The following is an 18148-nucleotide window of genomic DNA, read 5'->3' on the forward strand; positions in this document are numbered from 1 at the left end:
GGTTTGGCCAGATGCAGTCCCCCCAAACACGTACCGAACCGCCGTCCGATGCAACCTTTACCTTTCGGCCAATCGGACTGCATCCAAGGATCTTTGGGGGGGTGGTAGGCATGAGCTTGCGCGCGAGTGCGAGTCCATTAAAATGTAATTAATTTAAGGCAAAAATTAAGTCTTGTTGAGAATGTTGTTAATGTAGAAGTTTTATGAGGGATGATCGGATGCCTCTGATGAGTATAAACAAACAAAAATAAATTGTTCTGATTGCAATAATGTTGTTCGGAAAATAACCGTTTTTGTTGTGCCATTAGCAACTAAAAGAGTCTTTTTTTGGCAATTCATCACTCATCTCTGGCTTTGTTAAGTTGTATAAACTTTTGTTGATTAATTCGTCCTGTTGAGTATTCGACATACACGCTTCAATCAGGATTTGAACCCAGTTTGGGGCTTGTTTTTGAACCGATTTGACCGATCCAGACCGATCCTGAAATTGTTCAATTAATCAACATCAACATTTCGTGGTAAACTTTGTATGCAAACCATGCCAATATCATCCATGCTTAATTATTCATTGAGCAGGGCAGGAAGGGGGCAGGGGGGAGGGGGTTATTATCATAAATAATTCCCACCCCATGTTCTCTTCTGGTGGGACAGACAAAATAAAGTACCACATCGAACTGTCAAGGTCGTTGACCTAAATATGCCGGTGTATCCCAACAACGGCCGTCCGCCGGGATTTGGGGCTGGGTGGCGTGTTGTGCGCCTTTGCTCGTTATTTTCATTCCGTTGTTTATACACACGCCAATTTGTTGATGCGCTCAATTTGCGCAAGAAAAAGATTCCAACCAAAGCCTCGTCTCGTTCGTGTGCGCCCTTGGCGTTGGCCACCCGGGCCCAGGTTTGGGGTTGGAAAGACACGCTCATAACGCTCACGGTCAGAAAAAGAACGGCGGCACGACACACATAGACACACATTGTTGTTGTCGTCTGTCTGCATATGTCGCTTCAGTCTCTTCGGTCGCGGTCGCTTTGCGTGTGCGTCTTACATTTTCGCCAGCCGTTTGTTGCAGGTCGGGGCACAGCATTTTATTGCTCGCTGCAACTTTCTTCTCTTCTTTCTCTGGCGAGGATGCACTTTTTTGTGTTACGGGAACCGGTTTCGGTGGAGCGCAGCTGGTAGAGGAAAACATGCCAGAACATAACAACAGGCCGTGGGGTGGGATGGGTTATAGCGAGAGAGAAAGAACATCTTCCCGTCCAGCACAGTGTAATGTACAATCTGTGCCGGTTGATATCTCTTGCGCACACATGCCACTTTATACCCGTCTGTGCGGCGAGCGAGAAAGTGTGAGAAAGCGACAAGCAATAAAAGAGGCACAGCAAAGTGAAAGACGGTCCGCGTCCCGCCATTGAGGCGAGAAGCGATCACGGTAGCATAAAATTTGCATTCCATCATCGTCCACACAGTGTTCCGCAACCTTCTTCGCACGGTCGTTAATAATCGCTCCGTTGTTTAACCGGGCGCCTCCACGCGGTCACCATTCGTGATGGTTAGGTTTGGCCCCAATGTCGTCGTCGTCCCTCCTCGCAGCCACAAACGATTGTTGGTTTCAGGATCTACGCATATACTGCACTGTGACTTGCTGTTACTGCACGTTCCAAAATCGTGCGCCATGAGAAAAGTGGATGTCCAGTAGTTTAATTTCTCGTCATATCACAAACAGAAACAGAGGAGCTAAGGAAAATTAAATCAACCGAAAGATGATTTGATTTGTACCGGGTACCGGGTCATAGCTAATGGCATAGGTTTATACGCAATAACGCAGTGATGTGTCCCGTGGTTAATATACCAGTTTGAATTCCCTTTTTTCCTCTTATCTATTCATAGATCTTCTTATCCATCGCTAACAAGTATCCCATACAACTCTGTGAAAAAGTTACAATAATTTAGTTGTTTTCCCGAAGGGGTACTTCCCTTTAGACACCTTTACTTCAACCAACGCCTTACGCCTGTCTGCTCCGATAACATTGATAATCACATAACCTACCTTCTGCTGGATCTGTGTCATGTGTGTATGTCTCTGGGTGTGTTTATGTTGCTATGCACGCAGACCTCAAAATTTCATTATCGCAAACGCATGGAGCTGCAGCGAAAGTAATTGAATTGTGAACCTCGATATTATACGCCTGTGTGATCAGCCTGTTATCAACAACGCGCGGGACGAGGAGTTGGTCGAATCATTTACTAACGAATGCACATCGGTCATATATTTAATTACAATCTGCGCGAAAGAAGGTTAGTAACGGTTAGTGTTGGCCGATGTAGTCCGTTCAGCAAAATTAGCACTTCGTTAATTTGCACTTGAGGAATCATCTCTGCGTACCACACGAGCAAGTTTGTTATATTTACCTTTACCTATCTGAAAAAACAACCACACAGACACGATATTAAAACGTTTCTTTTATTTTCTCTATTTTTAGCAACAAACCAATGAACGATGGAGTCATCAAAGGTAGCCACTGTACCGCCAACTACAACGGTAGCTAATGCGTCAGGAACGACCACTACTACCACAGGCACTCCGCCAGCGACTGTTAGTTCGGACGAGACAGTAACTCCTGTGACCTCCACACCGGAGCATGATAAAGTAATTCCCACCGCGGTAACGACCGATTGTACCGCAGCAGACGATACAGAGCCAAAAATCGAACAAGTGACCCCGGCGGATATGGAACCACAAAGTCCGCCAAATCCGGTGGACATGCAGGAGCTTGTTGATCCGCTGGCAGTGTCAGAAGAGACACCAGAAATTAGTACAACTTCCAACGAACCGGAGCAACCGTTGGAAGGGCTGGCGAGTACGATAAAAGGTACCGAACCAACAGTAGAGGAAGATTCGTTGGCAGGTGCTTCGAACAGTGAGGCAACGTCTGAACAAGTTCTAAAACCGACCACATCCGCTCAACCTGCGGTTGCAAATGATGACAGCAAGCCTGTGGATAAATCTGCGGAAGTTTCCGAGTCTACTCCAACGTCGACATCTTCGCCTAGTGGAAATCCTTCCATGGACAGCAGCAGTACTGTTGAGGAAACGAAAGGTTCGAATAGAGTTTCCCCTGCAAGAACGCCTCCGCCAGTGGTGGAGTCTTCCACAGCCTCTCCGGAAAAGTCTGTCACAGTTGCTGCTGATGATTCTTCTGCTCCATTGGATGGACCTATACAAATAACGACATCCACGGTGGATAGTAGCAGTAGTGGTGATAAAACTGAAGACAAAATTGTTGAAACCGTCGAAGGGTCTAGCAGTAATAGTAGTGATAATGTAAATAGTATTAATAATGACTGCAGCAGTAGTAGTAGCATTCGGCACAGCAAAGAGGCAGAATCTCACATGCCTGCGAGAGAAAATGGATCCACGAGTCTCAACCCGAATACGACAACAACGGATCCGAGTGATCGAACGCGATCACTATCTACTGAGGTCGTTCCGCCGTTGACGGTCGAGGTGGCTATGAATGCTGTGATAGAGAAGGAGACATCGGCAAGTAGTGTGGACTCAACCCCGAGTGGACCTGTGATATTGCGACAGGAAGCCGACAAAGACGAGAAACAACCGCCGGAATCGTTAACACGACCGGATGAATCCCAGGAAAGGCTTGACGAAAACAAGGCTCTAGAAAACCATGCTGAAACGAATGATGCAATCTTAAACCGGCCAAATAGAGAGAGTGGTTGTGATCCTCCCGTCGATCAAAGGAGTAATGAAACGTTATCTGTTGAAAGCAGCGCAAATAAAGTGAACGGACAAGAGAAACGTGAAGCGAACTTACTTGAACATCGCGAATCTTCAGCGGTTCCACCGGAACCCGATCCAGGCCCACCTGTTGAAGAACAGTTTCGCCTGGTTGATTCCAAAAGTGCTGAAAGTTGTAAAAATCTGAAAGAGAATGATACAACCAAAAGTGTCACTTCGGGGGAGGCTCAGTACAATACGGTGCAAACCACAAAAAACATGGAAGCTGAGTCATCACAAAACGAGATGATTAACGGAAGCAACAATAGTCGAACGATGAACACCCTTAGCACTGGACTTGCTAGTCGAAGTGATTATCATCAGCAGCAACAAACGCCTCCAGTTTCGGCTCGAAATCCACTGCAGTTCACGGAGGTAGCTAACGACGAGGTTGAGCTAAAAGTAGACGGTGGTCATCTGCTGGATCGTGTCATTAAGCTGTCGCTCTTAAAGGGACTGCAAGACAGTGGAAAACGATTGGCAAAGAGTAGTCTGATTATTTCCGGAGCCGGCGCTAGCATCGGCGAGGGTGGAAATAGCGAGGCGACACTAGCAACAACTTCCTCGCTGAGCAAAGCAAAGAGTGCGGCTGCAGGGTTGCGGTTGATGGAGGAACATAAAACCACGCCACCCGCTTTAGTGGCCAATGGGGGTGTATCAGGAAATGTCGAGGGAGCTCAGGTTGCTGTTACGGAAATAGCGAGCAGTACGAAGGAGATAGCAGACTCTCCAAATTGTCCAACTGTGCAGAGTGGAGGAAGAATTCGCCACTCAAGTGATACTACAGTAAGCAGTAGTCCCTCTGGGGAATTGGATGCAGGAGTTCGTAGCAGTAGCAACAGTTCGTTAGATTTTCGAGAGGAGGAAAGGTCACCAACGGTACAGGTTCAGGAAACTGCCTCGCCTGTTTCTAGCTTAGAGGCGTCGTCAAGCCGGAGCTGTTCCGCACGGGAACCAGTAGCCGCTGTAGTACCGCACAATAATGAGCATCTACCCATGAAAGCGCGCAAACCGCAGTACTACGCTAGTATTCCTGATTTTTCGAAGCAACAATTTTCCTCGGCTGCACCCTTGCCTACCGTGTCAACCTCGACGACAACGGCCGCGAAAAGTCTCGCTCAGTTACACATGAAAACGCCTGATTTTAGTCGTCTAGTGTGTGATACTGTACCGTCCAGTCAAACGTCGCCGTCCTCCACGACGACGAATTCTGCACTGTCTACCATCACTTCTACGAACACGCGGACAACGAGTGAGCTTAAAATCTCAAACCCGGACTTCACGAAAGGGTTTGCCACACAAAATTCACACTATAGTTCGGTGCAAGGCAACAATCAACATGCTCACGATCAGCAGCAACCAGAAAATCCAGCCAGCAGCTCTCCGTACGTTACGCAGGACACGTTTAGTAAGCTCATAAAGGAGCGAAACTACATTGCGGATTTGCAGTTAAAGAACCCTCCTCCGACGCAAAATCAAGGCTCATCTGATGCGCCAACGGTTGTCAAAGGCGCTGGATTACAAAACGATTATCCGCCTTCGAGGGTAGTTGTGGTAGACACCACATCAACGACGTCTGGAGGTCCTGCAACTTATGGACATGGTGCTTCCACTCCTATCAATCAGTACCGTAGAACTTCGTCAATTGAGAACGGAATGGAACCGGAACCGAAGGCTCATGTGATACACAAGAATGCAGAAAGTTCTTCAGCACAACCACCGCCGGCCTCGCAACCCGTCGGGGTATATCATGCACCGAAAACTTGGAATCCTCCCGAGTTTAGTAGTAAACACTTTACTCAAAGTTCCGCTAGCAATAGTCGACCTGGGGGTACCAACGGAGCTGGACCATCCTCTACATCCCCTTCATCCCGCGATCCTTCTCCTGCGCCGTCGTCTTCCTCACCGCATCAACCATCGTACGGACAGCATCCTGGTGGGTTAGTTAACTATACCGGCAAATCCCCCCATGCTGTACCAACGTCAGTTGCCGGAACGGAGAGAATCATCGTAAATAATGTGCGAACCTATTATCCTGAGGCTTCTGTCCCGCCTGCATCTGCATCGCTGCCACATTCCGGAACGGTTTCCCAGACTCCCGCGTCGTACCCTTCGTTGCCGAAAGTGAAGGATCCTGAGTTTCGCTTGGATCAAAATAGAGAGCAGCTGTTACTGCAGGAGGGTACTATCGTGACGGTTAAACAAGCTCATTCAAATCACTCAACAGGCAGGGGTCAGCTTCCTCCTCCAACTACAACCAGATCACCGTCCGCTGAGAGGCGCGAGGCACAGATGATGCAAAATTCGCAAGATATCTTATATCGCGATTATAAGCAACATAAAAAGCCAACTAGTTCCGTAGGACCGGTCACTAGCAATAGCCGTCCAGCAGGACCCTCGCAGAGTCCAATAGATCGTCGATCGCCGTACGATCCAGCTGCGTACTATGCACAAACAATGAACCATCACCGACCTCCTGTAATTCCTCCTCAAGGTGGAGGGTTGATGCATCCACCTCCGCCAAACTGGCCCGGACCAGGGCAACACCTTCCATCACACCAAATGCTGAGGGGGGCAGTTGGACCAGGTGCACGCACCAGTCCACCGGGCAACGGAGCTAGTCCGGTGTCATCTCCTGCACCGCCACCGAACAGTCAGCACCATTATCACCATCCTCCCCATCCTCATCAAGCTCCTTATTATGGGCAGTACAAAAATGCTCCCAGTCCCGCATCGGGTTCGACGTACGGAACTAACTCTTCCCCTGCTCAGCCGCAAGGAACTGGTGGTAAATATCCACCCCAACAGCCTTACCCTAGTGGAACTGGTGCTTCAGATCGAAGACATGAAGTATTAGAGCGTGGCGTAGGCTCAGGTAACTACAAAGGATTGGACTACAATATGGAGCAAAAGTTTGCGGAAGTTTATCAAGCCCATCAAGCGAAGGAAAAGCAGGCAGCTGCAGAAGCAGCAGCATCCAGCTCTGTTAGGCATGGGTCTCGCCCAGTACCTGGTACTGCTAGTGGTAGTCCAGGTATTTCATCAACACCCGGGACATCATCGAAGGGACCGGCTCCTTATAGTTCGGCGGGATATGAGCAGTACCATCCGTACTACCAACACTCGCAAGCGACACCTTCTCCAACGTCCACGCCATCACCAGTGCCTTCTCCACACCATAGAAAGTATAGTGGTCCACCATCGAGAGACCCTTCGCCACTGGGACAGCAACCACAGCAACAACATCTACATAATCGGTATGGATCAAGCGAAACTTCGTACCACTTAGCTTCTGGAGGTCCTTCAGCGATGTACGCGCATCCCGTCGCTCCAAAACCAAACGAGCAAGGAACCTCACAACAACCCATGCCCCCTGCGTCATACTATCAAAATCAGCCGTCGTCGTCATCGTCGTCCTATTCCAGTGCAACTGCTACGTACTCAAGCCGTCCGCATAACTCACACGGAGCTGTTATGAGCCCCCATCATGCTAATCCAGCACAACAGTCTGTGATAAGCGGTAATCCGTATGATCGGTATGTTCATCCATATGCTACCAGTGGATCGTCCCAACCCGTTCCTGGGGGACAACAGCAACAACAAACACACCACTCGAAATCATCACTTCCGTACCCCGCAGCAGGTAGACTCCAAGGACCTCCGCCTTTGCAACCAACTCCAGTTCCGGTGGTTGTTCAATCGCCAGTAATCCATCCTCCGCTAACGGGAAGCAAAAACATACCTGTCCGAGTTATCGCTACAGCACCACCGGCAGCTGCTTCCTCTACGAATGCTGCATCTCTACCTACTACCGTGCCTCCAGTACAACCACAAGGAACGCCTCGATCCTTGGCACAGTCCAATGCATCTTCTTCATCTGTTGTTGTAGCTTCGTCGCAGCCAGTGTTGGCGTCAGCAGGAGAGGAAAATGGTAGTCAGCGTGAGATGAACACTGTTGCAGCAACGACGCCAGTAATTATCGCTCCTGCCAAACGAGAATCTCCTCTTGATCTTTCCGTCAAAACCGTCAAAACGAAGGCCGATTCAACCGGTTGTGATGATTACACTATGAGTGCTAGTAACAGTAGTATCAGCAGCAGTAGCAGCAGCAGTAGTAATGGTGGAAGTGGTCGACCCCGCGAAGTGGTGCCAAAAGTGGACTTTAGTCCAAACTTTCAGAAACACATTCCCCCGAGAAATCCTGGCTCCAGTGGTGCATCTGGCGTTAACCCACCAGCAGCAGATGTCAGACAGCCGGAACCACAAAATCAACCGATACCTTCGCCAACGCGCCACGTTTCTGTCATCAGTCCTGCAATACCTCCCGGGTACGATAAGAAAACGGACGCTTACATGTCGGCGAACTACCGTGCGGTTGGTGGACCCTTGGTATCACCGGCATATCAGTACCCTGGTGCTTCAACGCGGTTAGGGCCAGGCCCAGTAGGAGGAGGTTATGACGGTTCGCCGGCAACAGCACCGGCTTCATCGTCTTCAATGGGTTCGGCAAGTAGCAAAAGCGTATACTATCCGCCTACGGGACTAGAATATGGACGTCCCGCTGGTAAATCTGGTTCGGGAAGCATTGTAACTGGGCAAGCAGCAACGGCACCCGGAGCAACGAACGCACGTTCCAACTCATCCTCTCAGGGCACACCGTCGACTGGACACTCTTCACACTCGCAAGCTGTCAGCGCTCAACCGCGTCTAGACGATCCCCGCATCGAGGATCGCAAGTTTGTAGAAAGCATGTTAAAGAAGAAAACGTCACCCTCTTCAGATGTAATGGCCGACCTTCAAGCTGGAAAGTTTCCGACGCGTATTCCACAGAATATGGTTCCGAAAAAGCGAGCTGCAGCGGCCGCAGCAGCAGTAGCTGCAGCTGAAGCAGCCATGACAAAGGTACCCGTCATTCAACCCGGCGTATCTTCTCCAACAGTTCCAACACCGGCAAAGGTGGCCAAATATGAAGATCCTACAGCAACCCGTGGCCAAGGAGGACCAGCGCAAGTACCACTACAAGGACATCCTCAAATGTCTCCTCAAGGAGCACCGATATTGGATGGACGGTACCCAAACCATTCCCAAGGACCACCTCCACGAGAAGCAGCGTATGCAAACTACGCTCATGGTGCAAGTCAAGCGGGCATTCATTATACAAGCTCCAGCAAACGTGCATCAACCCCCGAGATGCCCAATGGTCCGACTGTACACCCATCCGTGATAACAACCAACTATCATCATCATCCGCCAGCCGTGTTACAGCAGCAGTATGCCACAGATGCTCGGTACTATCAACACCATCCTTCCGCTCCAGTAAAATCTCGAGATGATCACATAATTCCCGTGTACCATCAACCTCATTTAAGAGGTGGCAATGCGGTATCGTACGCGCCACATACGTATGGATATTCGAAAGACGAACCTAATGTTCATTCACCATACCCTCAGCACCATTCGGAATCGATGATGTATCAAAAGGTGCCTCCCGGAGCACCGCCATTTCGTTATGGCGATTCTTTGAAAGCACCTCCAGAGCATACGACCGTACATCATATGCAGTCTCATATTCACTACACGGGTGGTAATGTAGGAGCTGTCCCAAAAGTTGGTCTAGGAGCTTCTCATCAATATCAACATCAACAACATCCTCAGTCGCAGAATCACTCTCCACAATCGGCGGCCGAAACGATGGCAGTCTCTCAATATTCTGCAAACGTTCATCCTAACTACGGACCACCACAACATCATCGTGGAGCGGATCAGTCGGTGATTTCGAAGCTGCGAACTAGTCTCGAACTTAAGGAGTACGAAAAGCAACGTATCAATCAACTTCGTAAGCAGCCGGGTATGGAACTAGGCGATGAAGACCGCGTCCAGAAAGCAGCCATGCCACCTGCATCTCCAGTGGCGACTAGTATTATGCCTTCGCTGCATGATGCTCCCTCACCGTCGTCGCGCTTTCGTACTAAGGGTGAGCTCAAAGGGTATACCCCACTACCGATTCCAAGTGTGGTCACCAAACCGCACCGGTCCATCAATGAATCTCCTCCACTGTCCTTAAAACGAGAAGAACGTGCCGGTGAAGAGGCCAAAGCAGACGATGAAGAAACGAAGCAATCAATTGTTCCACCGCTCGATATGGATGGAGCGTCGGCGCTGGATATATTGGACTGGGGCAGCACCTGCAATGAATTCGTCGAACAATTGCAGACGGGTAAAAAGCGTGGACGACGGAAACGAACGGCAGCAGTTACGTTAACAGCCGCTGGATCGGTTGGCGGTCGCAGTTGGCCTGCAATCGATTCGATCGAAACGACTATTCCGGTGGCCGATGGTTCTACGACCGATTTGTCGGCCATTCCGAAGGAAGTGCTCAATTCCGCTCGTTCACCGCATCGTCTGAAAGGAGCTCGGGATGGAAGCGAAAGCTCGAGCGACGAAGACAAGCCACTGCTGCTACTTCGCCAACAGTCCCAGCAACAGCAAAAAGATCATGAGCAGGGACAGGTGGATGGCAAAGCGCACGTTGAAATGGTTCAAACGGAGAAGGCGGCGCGTAACCATCGCGAAAAGCAAAGGCTCGAATTGCAGCAGAAGCACGAAGCTAAACTGGGCCGTTCAAGTAGCACAGACAGTGAAACGGCACGGGTTGCATCGGCTGCTGCGCAGCGCGCGAAAGCACGCGTTCGTAAGCTACGTCATCGGTCGAGCGTCGTACCGGCCCTGTCGCTTAAGTCTTCCGATGGTGATGGTGACGTGACAGCGGACGGTGGCGAGGATGAAGGTGGTAAGCAGGCGCAGAAGCGTGTGCCACATTCGTTAGCGAACAGTGCGAAACGGAAGCGTATCCGAGGGCCAGCTTCACGGTCGTCTTCTGCGTCGTCCTCGTCATCTTCCGAAAGTAATGCACCGGCGCTAAAAAAGCCCGAGAATGAGATGCCAAGAAAACGTGGCCGCCCAAAGGGCACGGGAGCTGGTGTTAAGCGTGGCCAACAATCGACCCACAGCCGATGTCAAACGGGTACGATCAAGCAGGAACCGAATGAAAACAGTGATCTCAGTTCGGATGAAGAATCTCGCGCGATACGTACACCGCATAAGAATGGATCTGGCACAGCCGGCAATAGTGACTCCGCTAAGAAGCGTGAAGGAGGAGCAGCCGTCAGTAATACGGGGGGATCTTCCGGAAGTGGCAATGGCGCGGGAGGCAAAGCACAGCATGGAAGTAAGGTGAACGAAGGATCAACGTGCAACGATGAGCAGAAGGACAAGATCACCTCCGTTGGGGCTAAGAAAAAGCTCACGAAAGCACGCACCAACTCACGCTCGAAGGCAGATTCGTCATCGGCTTCGTCATCAGCCAGTACGTCATCGTCTGAAGAGGAAGAGGAGGAAGCGGAAGAGACTATGACTCGCTCACGCAGCAAACGGGAAGCTGAACGTCGAAGATCGAACAGTAAAGTGCTGCGCAACGATAAGATCGTAGAGAATTGCCCGAATCCGTCCCAAAGTCAACGTGTCAACGCTCGAAACCGTGCTGACAGCGAACGGACACCAACGAAGAAGACCAAAGCGCGCAAACTAGCGATAGGCGAACCAACGCCTAAACGATCGAAGTCGCGAGTGGTAGATTCGGATTCGGATGGTTCGAAAGCGGGAGTTGGTAACGCTGTTCCTCGTAAACGTACACGGCAGGCTTCAAAAAACGCGCCAAATTCGTCGGCTGGTTCAGGCGAGTCGGCGGACAGTTCGAGTGAGAATGACGGCCGGATGGATCTGTCCGAGCGTTTGCGCTCTCGCAAAGTCGCCAAACGAGCGACGGATGAGCCAGGTCGAAAGCAACCCACTTCAACTTCCATGAAAAGTGGCTCCCGTCGAGAAAGTACTACCTCGGCGAAAGGGAGTGAATCATCCAGCAAGAAGAAGGGAAACAGTGCTGGTCCATCCTCCACCTCTGCATTGGCCGGAGTGAAGAAATCCTTAAAAGAGTTGAATCAGACGGAACCGCCGGACCATTTTTATCCCGGCTGGGAAAAGGAGCTGTACGAATATAAGCGATCGCTCAAGGTACCGCCCGAGTTGATCACGATCGATGGTGGGCTATACATGCACCGGATTTCGACTTCGCTTCCGGATCTGGATTCTCCGCATCACAGTGATGGTTCGGAAACGTTCACGGAGATCAGAAAGAAACTTAACCAGCGCGAGGTTGGATCAGTACCACCGAAACGATTCAAAACGAAGGCTGCGGCCAAGCAACAGCAGCAGCAACCCCAGCCCGGAACGTCCTCTTCGTCAGGCACTGTGATCGTGAAGGAGGAGGAACATAACCGACAGGAGCGCAAGAAGATTGACGACGATAAAAAGTTCAGATCGATCATAGAACTACTGCATCGTCGGTGCATTGCGGCTCAGGGAGCAAAACCTATGCCAACATCTAGCAGTAGTCGAGGAAAGGGAGCGAAAAGTGCATCAAAGGGCACCAGCAGCAGTACGGTCAACAATGAGGCAGCTAAACCCAAGCAAGAGTTCGAACTGTTACCGACACCGGGTGCCGAATCGGAGTCACTCTTCAGCAAGAACAGCAAGAAGAAAAAATCTCTCTTTGATACGGCCATCTTGAAGTCACGCACGCGCACCGAACAAAAAGCGATGCAGAGCAAAGAGATGATACGGGAAGTGTTTGGAGGGGATGATGAGCGTCCTCAATCTGCACCGCCGCTAAGCTGTGGGACGGCCAAAGCTCCACTGTTCGAGGAGGGACTACAGAATGTGACATTCGACGAAAGGTACAATGAATTGATGCGTAACCACGATCGGATCGTCGATGAGCTAGATGGTGGAGCTGCGGCGGCAGCCGTCAAGCAGGAACCTCTCGAAGATGAAGACGACGAAGAAGAGGAGGAAGCGGAAGACGAGGAGGAGGATGATGACACGCAAGATGGGAGTGTACGGATGAAAGATTCCGAGCGTGATACCCCATCGATTGCTTCCGAGAGAGGCGAACGTGATCTTCCCGGTACGCCTCTGTCCTTTCACGGTGGAGCGGCGATCCTGAACGCGAATGTGTCCGCATCGACCAGTGGCCAGCTGACCGTACCAGCCGCACCCAAGAAGCGTGGCCGTGGTCATCGCACATCACGACGCAAGGGTAGTTCGGGGTTTGACTACATTCGTAAGAAGAAGAAACCCTCGCAACAGCAACATCATGGCAGCCATCAACATCAGCACGGGGCGTCAGGTGGCAATGGTCTGAATTGTGCGATAGGTGTTCGAAAGGTGACGGCATTCGAGAACATGGAGGGAAAGGATGAGACCCACATCAGTAAGGAGATCCGTAGCTGGGTGCTGAACAAAGGTGTTGGTGAGAGCGTCATGCATAAGGCGGCTCGCTTGGGCTATACGGTAAGTTTTGGTGGGAAGGAAAGCAAGCACGGATTTACCTAACATTGTTTCATATTTTCAGGACGTCATCGTGTACTGCCTGGAACGGTTGGACATGGATCCAGACCTGAAGGATAACGCTGGTTATACGCCACTGCATGAAGCGTGTGCCAAAGGACATCTGGATATTGCCAACTACCTGCTTCAGTATGGAGCCAGTCACTCGGAACCTGCACCGTCTGGGATGCGCCCACTACACGAGGCAGTAGAGAACTCGTTCTTAGAGATCGTCCGGCTGCTGCTGGCGTTCGGTGCCGATCCTATGTTGGCGACATACGCTGGCATGACACCGATGCAGCTATCGGAAAGCGATGACATGACGCGGTTCCTCGAGCACCACCTCAGCGATGTGCAGAGTATGGCGCCCAACAAGATTGGTTGGAAGTTTGACGGACCTTGGAAGATTCATGGTTGGTTCGATGGCACGCTCGAACTTCGTTGGGGTCAAATCATTAATCATTGTTATTTACTATCTTACAGATCCAGAAGAAAGTGGTTGCAATATATTCTCGGGCATCCCGGGATTCGAGGAAAGCGATGGTCTAACATCGCTGAATTCCAGCGGTACCAGTAGTGGTGCGATATCGTCCGCCTCCAGCAAGCGATGCGATTCTAACTCGAACATAATGCACTACGAAGTGGGTGAAAGTGTTACTTCCAACTCGTCGGTTGGTACGTGCGAATCGACACGTAAACGTAACGGCATATGCACTGAAAATCCTCCGGTCGGGTTGAGAAACGGCAAAATTAAGCGCGAACTTCCGAGCCAGGAAGTGCGTCCGGCGAATGGAGTTGTTCCGCGTACGATGCTATTCAACGGCGGGGATCGAACAGATGCGGAACAGCAAGATCTGGATTTGCATGACGCAGGTAGCGACGACGGCGAGGACGATGAGGAGGTGATCTTCGAGTATGAGGAAGCAGATCAGCACCATTCATTGCCACCATTGTACGAGCTGAAGGATGAGTACAACGAGCGCTGGATTTTGATGAATGATCTCTGCAGCTTTCTCAAGTACAAATCGAAAGAAGCCGTGCTGAGACAGGTAGAGGCCAGTTTGAGACATGATAAAAGTCCAAAGAACTTATTTACTAATCTCTTTCGCTTGTTTTTAGATATGTCCAAACAATTCGGCCAACAGTCATCGTGAACTGATACGAGAGATGAAGTTCGAAGAGTTTCTGACCCGGGCCAGCTGTTTGCAGCTGTTGTGTGCTGGGGAGAAGCTCAAGATGACTTCTTCGAAGGTAGTGCTGGTGAAGTATAACGACAGTGTCAAGAGCCTGCTGCAAGTACAGAGCTTCATAACACGCATCTAGACCACTAGGAAGCGGTCGATGCACCGTAGGAAAAGTGAGGTCATTTTCTGTGCAAGACTGACTGCGTTCAACACGGACACTAGTACTGAATAATCGCGATAAGCATCACGACCGGACTGTAGAGTTCCGCGCTACAGAAGAATCATCATTAAAGCAGAACCTTCTAATGGTTCGATCACGCACCGTTCGATATCGAAATAGTTTTAAGGGGTAGCTATTTTATTGTACATCTTGTTATATTCTATCTTATTTTCCTTCTTTATTAGTTTGTGTAGTCTTTATTTCTTCTATGTGTGTCTGTATGTGTGTTGTGTGTGTGATTGTGAATATAGAAAATATGTTTAGCAAAATGGGAAATGGAGCAGATCGCAACTTTCCGGGAGGTGTATTTAGCAAGAGCACATGCGCTCGTTAGGAAGGAAGTTGCCTAAACCATTGTGACTGGACGGTGGATGAAGGCTAGTTGTAGCAACAATTTTAGGTAGCATCGCGAGTTTAGTTAGTATGCACTAGAGACGATAGCTATGCGATACATACGTATAGGAATATATATATATATTTATTCAACTAGCTATCACGCTCAAAAAACGGTACACCCGTTACTCATCGTTACTTGTATACTCCTCGTTCCGTTTTGTTTTTGGGCTAAGCGTTCTGTTGCGTGTAGAAGCTGACGATTGTATAATTTTAAACCGATGTGCAAGCGTTTTAGTGTAGCTTAATTATGTTAGCTTTTGTTCAGTTTATGTTTATCTTGTTTGTAGTATAATTGTCCCTTAGACCCTGTAGTCTCGTTTGTTTGCGCATTACGTTCGTTCGAGATATGTGTAACCGTGGTGTGTGTGGAGTATGTTCTTTTTTAACCAATTTCGTTGACTTAGATAAATGTTTGTTGCGTATAAGGTACTAGACTTTCTTGTTGTTTGGTGGGAAGTATGTTTTATAGTGTGTTGATGCTCATCAGGATGGAAATTCTTCCATAAAATGACTCCAAAAACCAATGGTGTAAAGCACGTGTGGCGTAGTTAACTCGGTACTCAATCGATTGAAGTAGGACAGTAGATGAGATACTCGAATATAATCGCGTTGTGTTGTGTTGAGAGAGCAAAGGCAAGTGCAAAGTGATGAACCGAAACGTAGAAGGGAAACACATTGACTGATTGTGTACTATTACACTTTGTAACAATAGTAGCGAACGCGAGCCTAAATTGAGGATTATGAATGGTCGTGAGATTAGGTATTTGAAGGTGCCTAGCAAAACTATCTAAATGGTTCTAAACGAAAGTCAAGGCTAATGATAAGGAAAACGACAATTTGAAGGTTTCATATGTGCATGTGTGTGTCGAACACGAAGGGATTGGATGGCACCGCCGTGTGTTCACTGTGACCCGGTTAGGTTTGTTGAGTTTTTGAATTTTTCAAGTGCAATCATAGATTTGCAAATTTTTAACACAAACGAACCCACACACAGAGCGAGAGAGAGAGAGAGAGATACTGACGTGTAGCTAGCAAAGAAAAAGAGAGTTGGAAAACGGAATCGGGATGTCTTTTAGGCGAAAAGAAAAGAGTGAAGTGCATTAATGCAGCGTTACGTTTTATAAAGAGGAATGTTTCGTAAAAGTATATACAATTAGAAGCAGATTTGTCATCTTTGCAACGGCGCACACGTGCGCGTGTAGGAGGGTGTAAATCAGGGTGGCAAGCAAAACATGTGATGATTTTCGAAACGATAAAAGAAAAGTAAAACAAAATGGAAAAGTTTACAAATAAGAAACGATGCGGATGCTTGATCGAAAGAAGTTGGCAGAAAGAAAGATGGTAATGGATAGAGAAACAGAATAATATTATACAACAATTATTATATGTAATGGTACTATGTAAAACATCGACAAATTTGTACGTTTCGAGTGGAATTCGAGAATTGTGGCGACAAAGGTGGTGCAATCATGTGGGAGAAACATTCATATGTTAAAAAGGATAATAAAATGTACTCGTAACAAATGCGTCGTAAAGGTGCGGTGTGGATGTGTTCCTGTACTATTGAAATGATGATGATTGAAATGATTTCAACGCCGAGGAATCGAAAATCGGTTCGTTTGTATGCAATTCCGTATTCGTCAGCGGGGAGTTTGAGAGAGAGGAGAAGGATACTTCCCATTTCATCTATCTCACTTGCACTAGCGATCGTTCTCGCGAGTTTGATAGTATGCGCTGGTGGTGGTAGCCAATGTATTGGAAGATCTGCTCTCACGCTCAATGATGACATGCGAGAGCTGAACAGCTGTGTGCTCACTGGAGGGGAATTGATGTTACCTCTTGATTTGGATGCTCTCTTGGTGTCAGAAATCGAAAATCGGCTCGTTTTCGCATTCGCCGACGGGGACTTTGAGAATCACGCGTACAAAAATTGCACCAAAGCTACGTTTCATCTAACAAGAGTCCATCCAAATCAGGAGATGATATCTAACCGGATGATCATCTGCTACAGGGTTGCTGAAAACAAATGTTAGCACAACGATATTAAAAATGTTGCATTATAATTTTGTAAACTATCATGAGTTTATTATTAGTTGCCGATAAATTCATAAATAAATTCAATGCTGATAATATCTGTGGTTCTATTCGAGTGATTTTATTGAAATTTGAAGATTATGCACTGTTTTGAAAATTGTCTCAACAATGAATGGACTGAAAAACCGTGCAATCGAAGATTTGTTATTTTTTAACATATCTTTGTTTTATTTTTATTACTAAACATTCAATATAAGTAAGAAAGATCACGATCATGTGGGGTCTACATTGTTGAGGATAAAAAATCATCCGCTCTTTAGTGGTGTTATTAGCCAATAAAACTTGTATTCTTTTACTAGTATTATTAAAAATGTAAAGATAATAAAATAGTTAGCTGATAACGGATTGTAATAACAACCCTGTAACAGTTCTGCTATAACGGTACTTTTTCTATATGTTATTATCGTGTGCGTGCTTATCAGTACATGGAGAACCTTATGTTCCATGCGTTCCAATGCATGTCATCTATCTCACTTGCACTAACGATCGTTCTCACGAGTTTGTTGGTATGCGATAATGATAGCCAACGTATTGGAAGATCTGCTCTCACGCTCAATGATCACATGCGAGAGCTGATCAGCTGTGTCCACACTGGAGGGGAATTGATGTTACCTGTTGTTTTGGATGCTCTCTTGGTGTCAGAAATCGAAAATCGGCTCGTTTTCGCATTCGCCGACGGGGACTTTGAGAATCACGCGTACAAAAATTGCACCAAAGCTACGTTTCATGTAACAAGAGTCCATCCAAATCAGGAGATGATATCTAACCGGATGATCATCTGCTACAGGGTTGCTGAAAACAAATGTTAGCACAACGATATTAAAAATGTTGCATTATAATTTTGTAAACTATCATGAGTTTATTATTAGTTGCCGATAAATTCATAAATAAATTCAATGCTGATAATATCTGTGGTTCTATTCGAGTGATTTTATTGAAATTTGAAGATTATGCACTGTTTTGAAAATTGTCTCAACAATGAATGGACCGAAAAACCGTGCAATCGAAGATTTGTTATT

The 18148-nt window shown here is 48.0% G+C and overlaps 1 protein-coding gene across 1 annotated transcript; it reads left to right on the forward strand.

Annotated features, from left to right (window-relative positions):
• The first annotated feature begins 2495 nt into the window (after positions 1-2495).
• LOC128305717 (uncharacterized) lies at positions 2496-16560 on the forward strand. The gene is made up of 4 exons (XM_053043301.1): positions 2496-13199; positions 13261-13648; positions 13719-14284; positions 14355-16560. The coding sequence occupies exons 1-4, from the start codon at positions 2496-2498 to the stop codon at positions 14556-14558; spliced, it is 11862 nt and encodes a 3953-aa protein (XP_052899261.1). The 3' UTR covers positions 14559-16560.
• The last annotated feature ends 1588 nt before the right edge of the window (positions 16561-18148 follow it).

The sequence above is a fragment of the Anopheles moucheti genome, chromosome 3, assembly GCF_943734755.1.
Source record: "Anopheles moucheti chromosome 3, idAnoMoucSN_F20_07, whole genome shotgun sequence".
Taxonomy (NCBI): domain Eukaryota; kingdom Metazoa; phylum Arthropoda; class Insecta; order Diptera; family Culicidae; genus Anopheles; species Anopheles moucheti.

Bases quoted from the DNA above. Each gene is read 5' to 3' on its own strand.
- LOC128305717 (XM_053043301.1), top strand. From the start codon at position 2,496: ATGGAGTCATCAAAGGTAGCCACTGTACCGCCAACTACAACGGTAGCT. The intron at 13,200-13,260 runs GTAAGTTTTGGT...TCATATTTTCAG, and splicing joins CGGCTCGCTTGGGCTATACG to GACGTCATCGTGTACTGCCT. The intron at 13,649-13,718 runs GTTGGTTCGATG...ACTATCTTACAG, and splicing joins CGGACCTTGGAAGATTCATG to ATCCAGAAGAAAGTGGTTGC.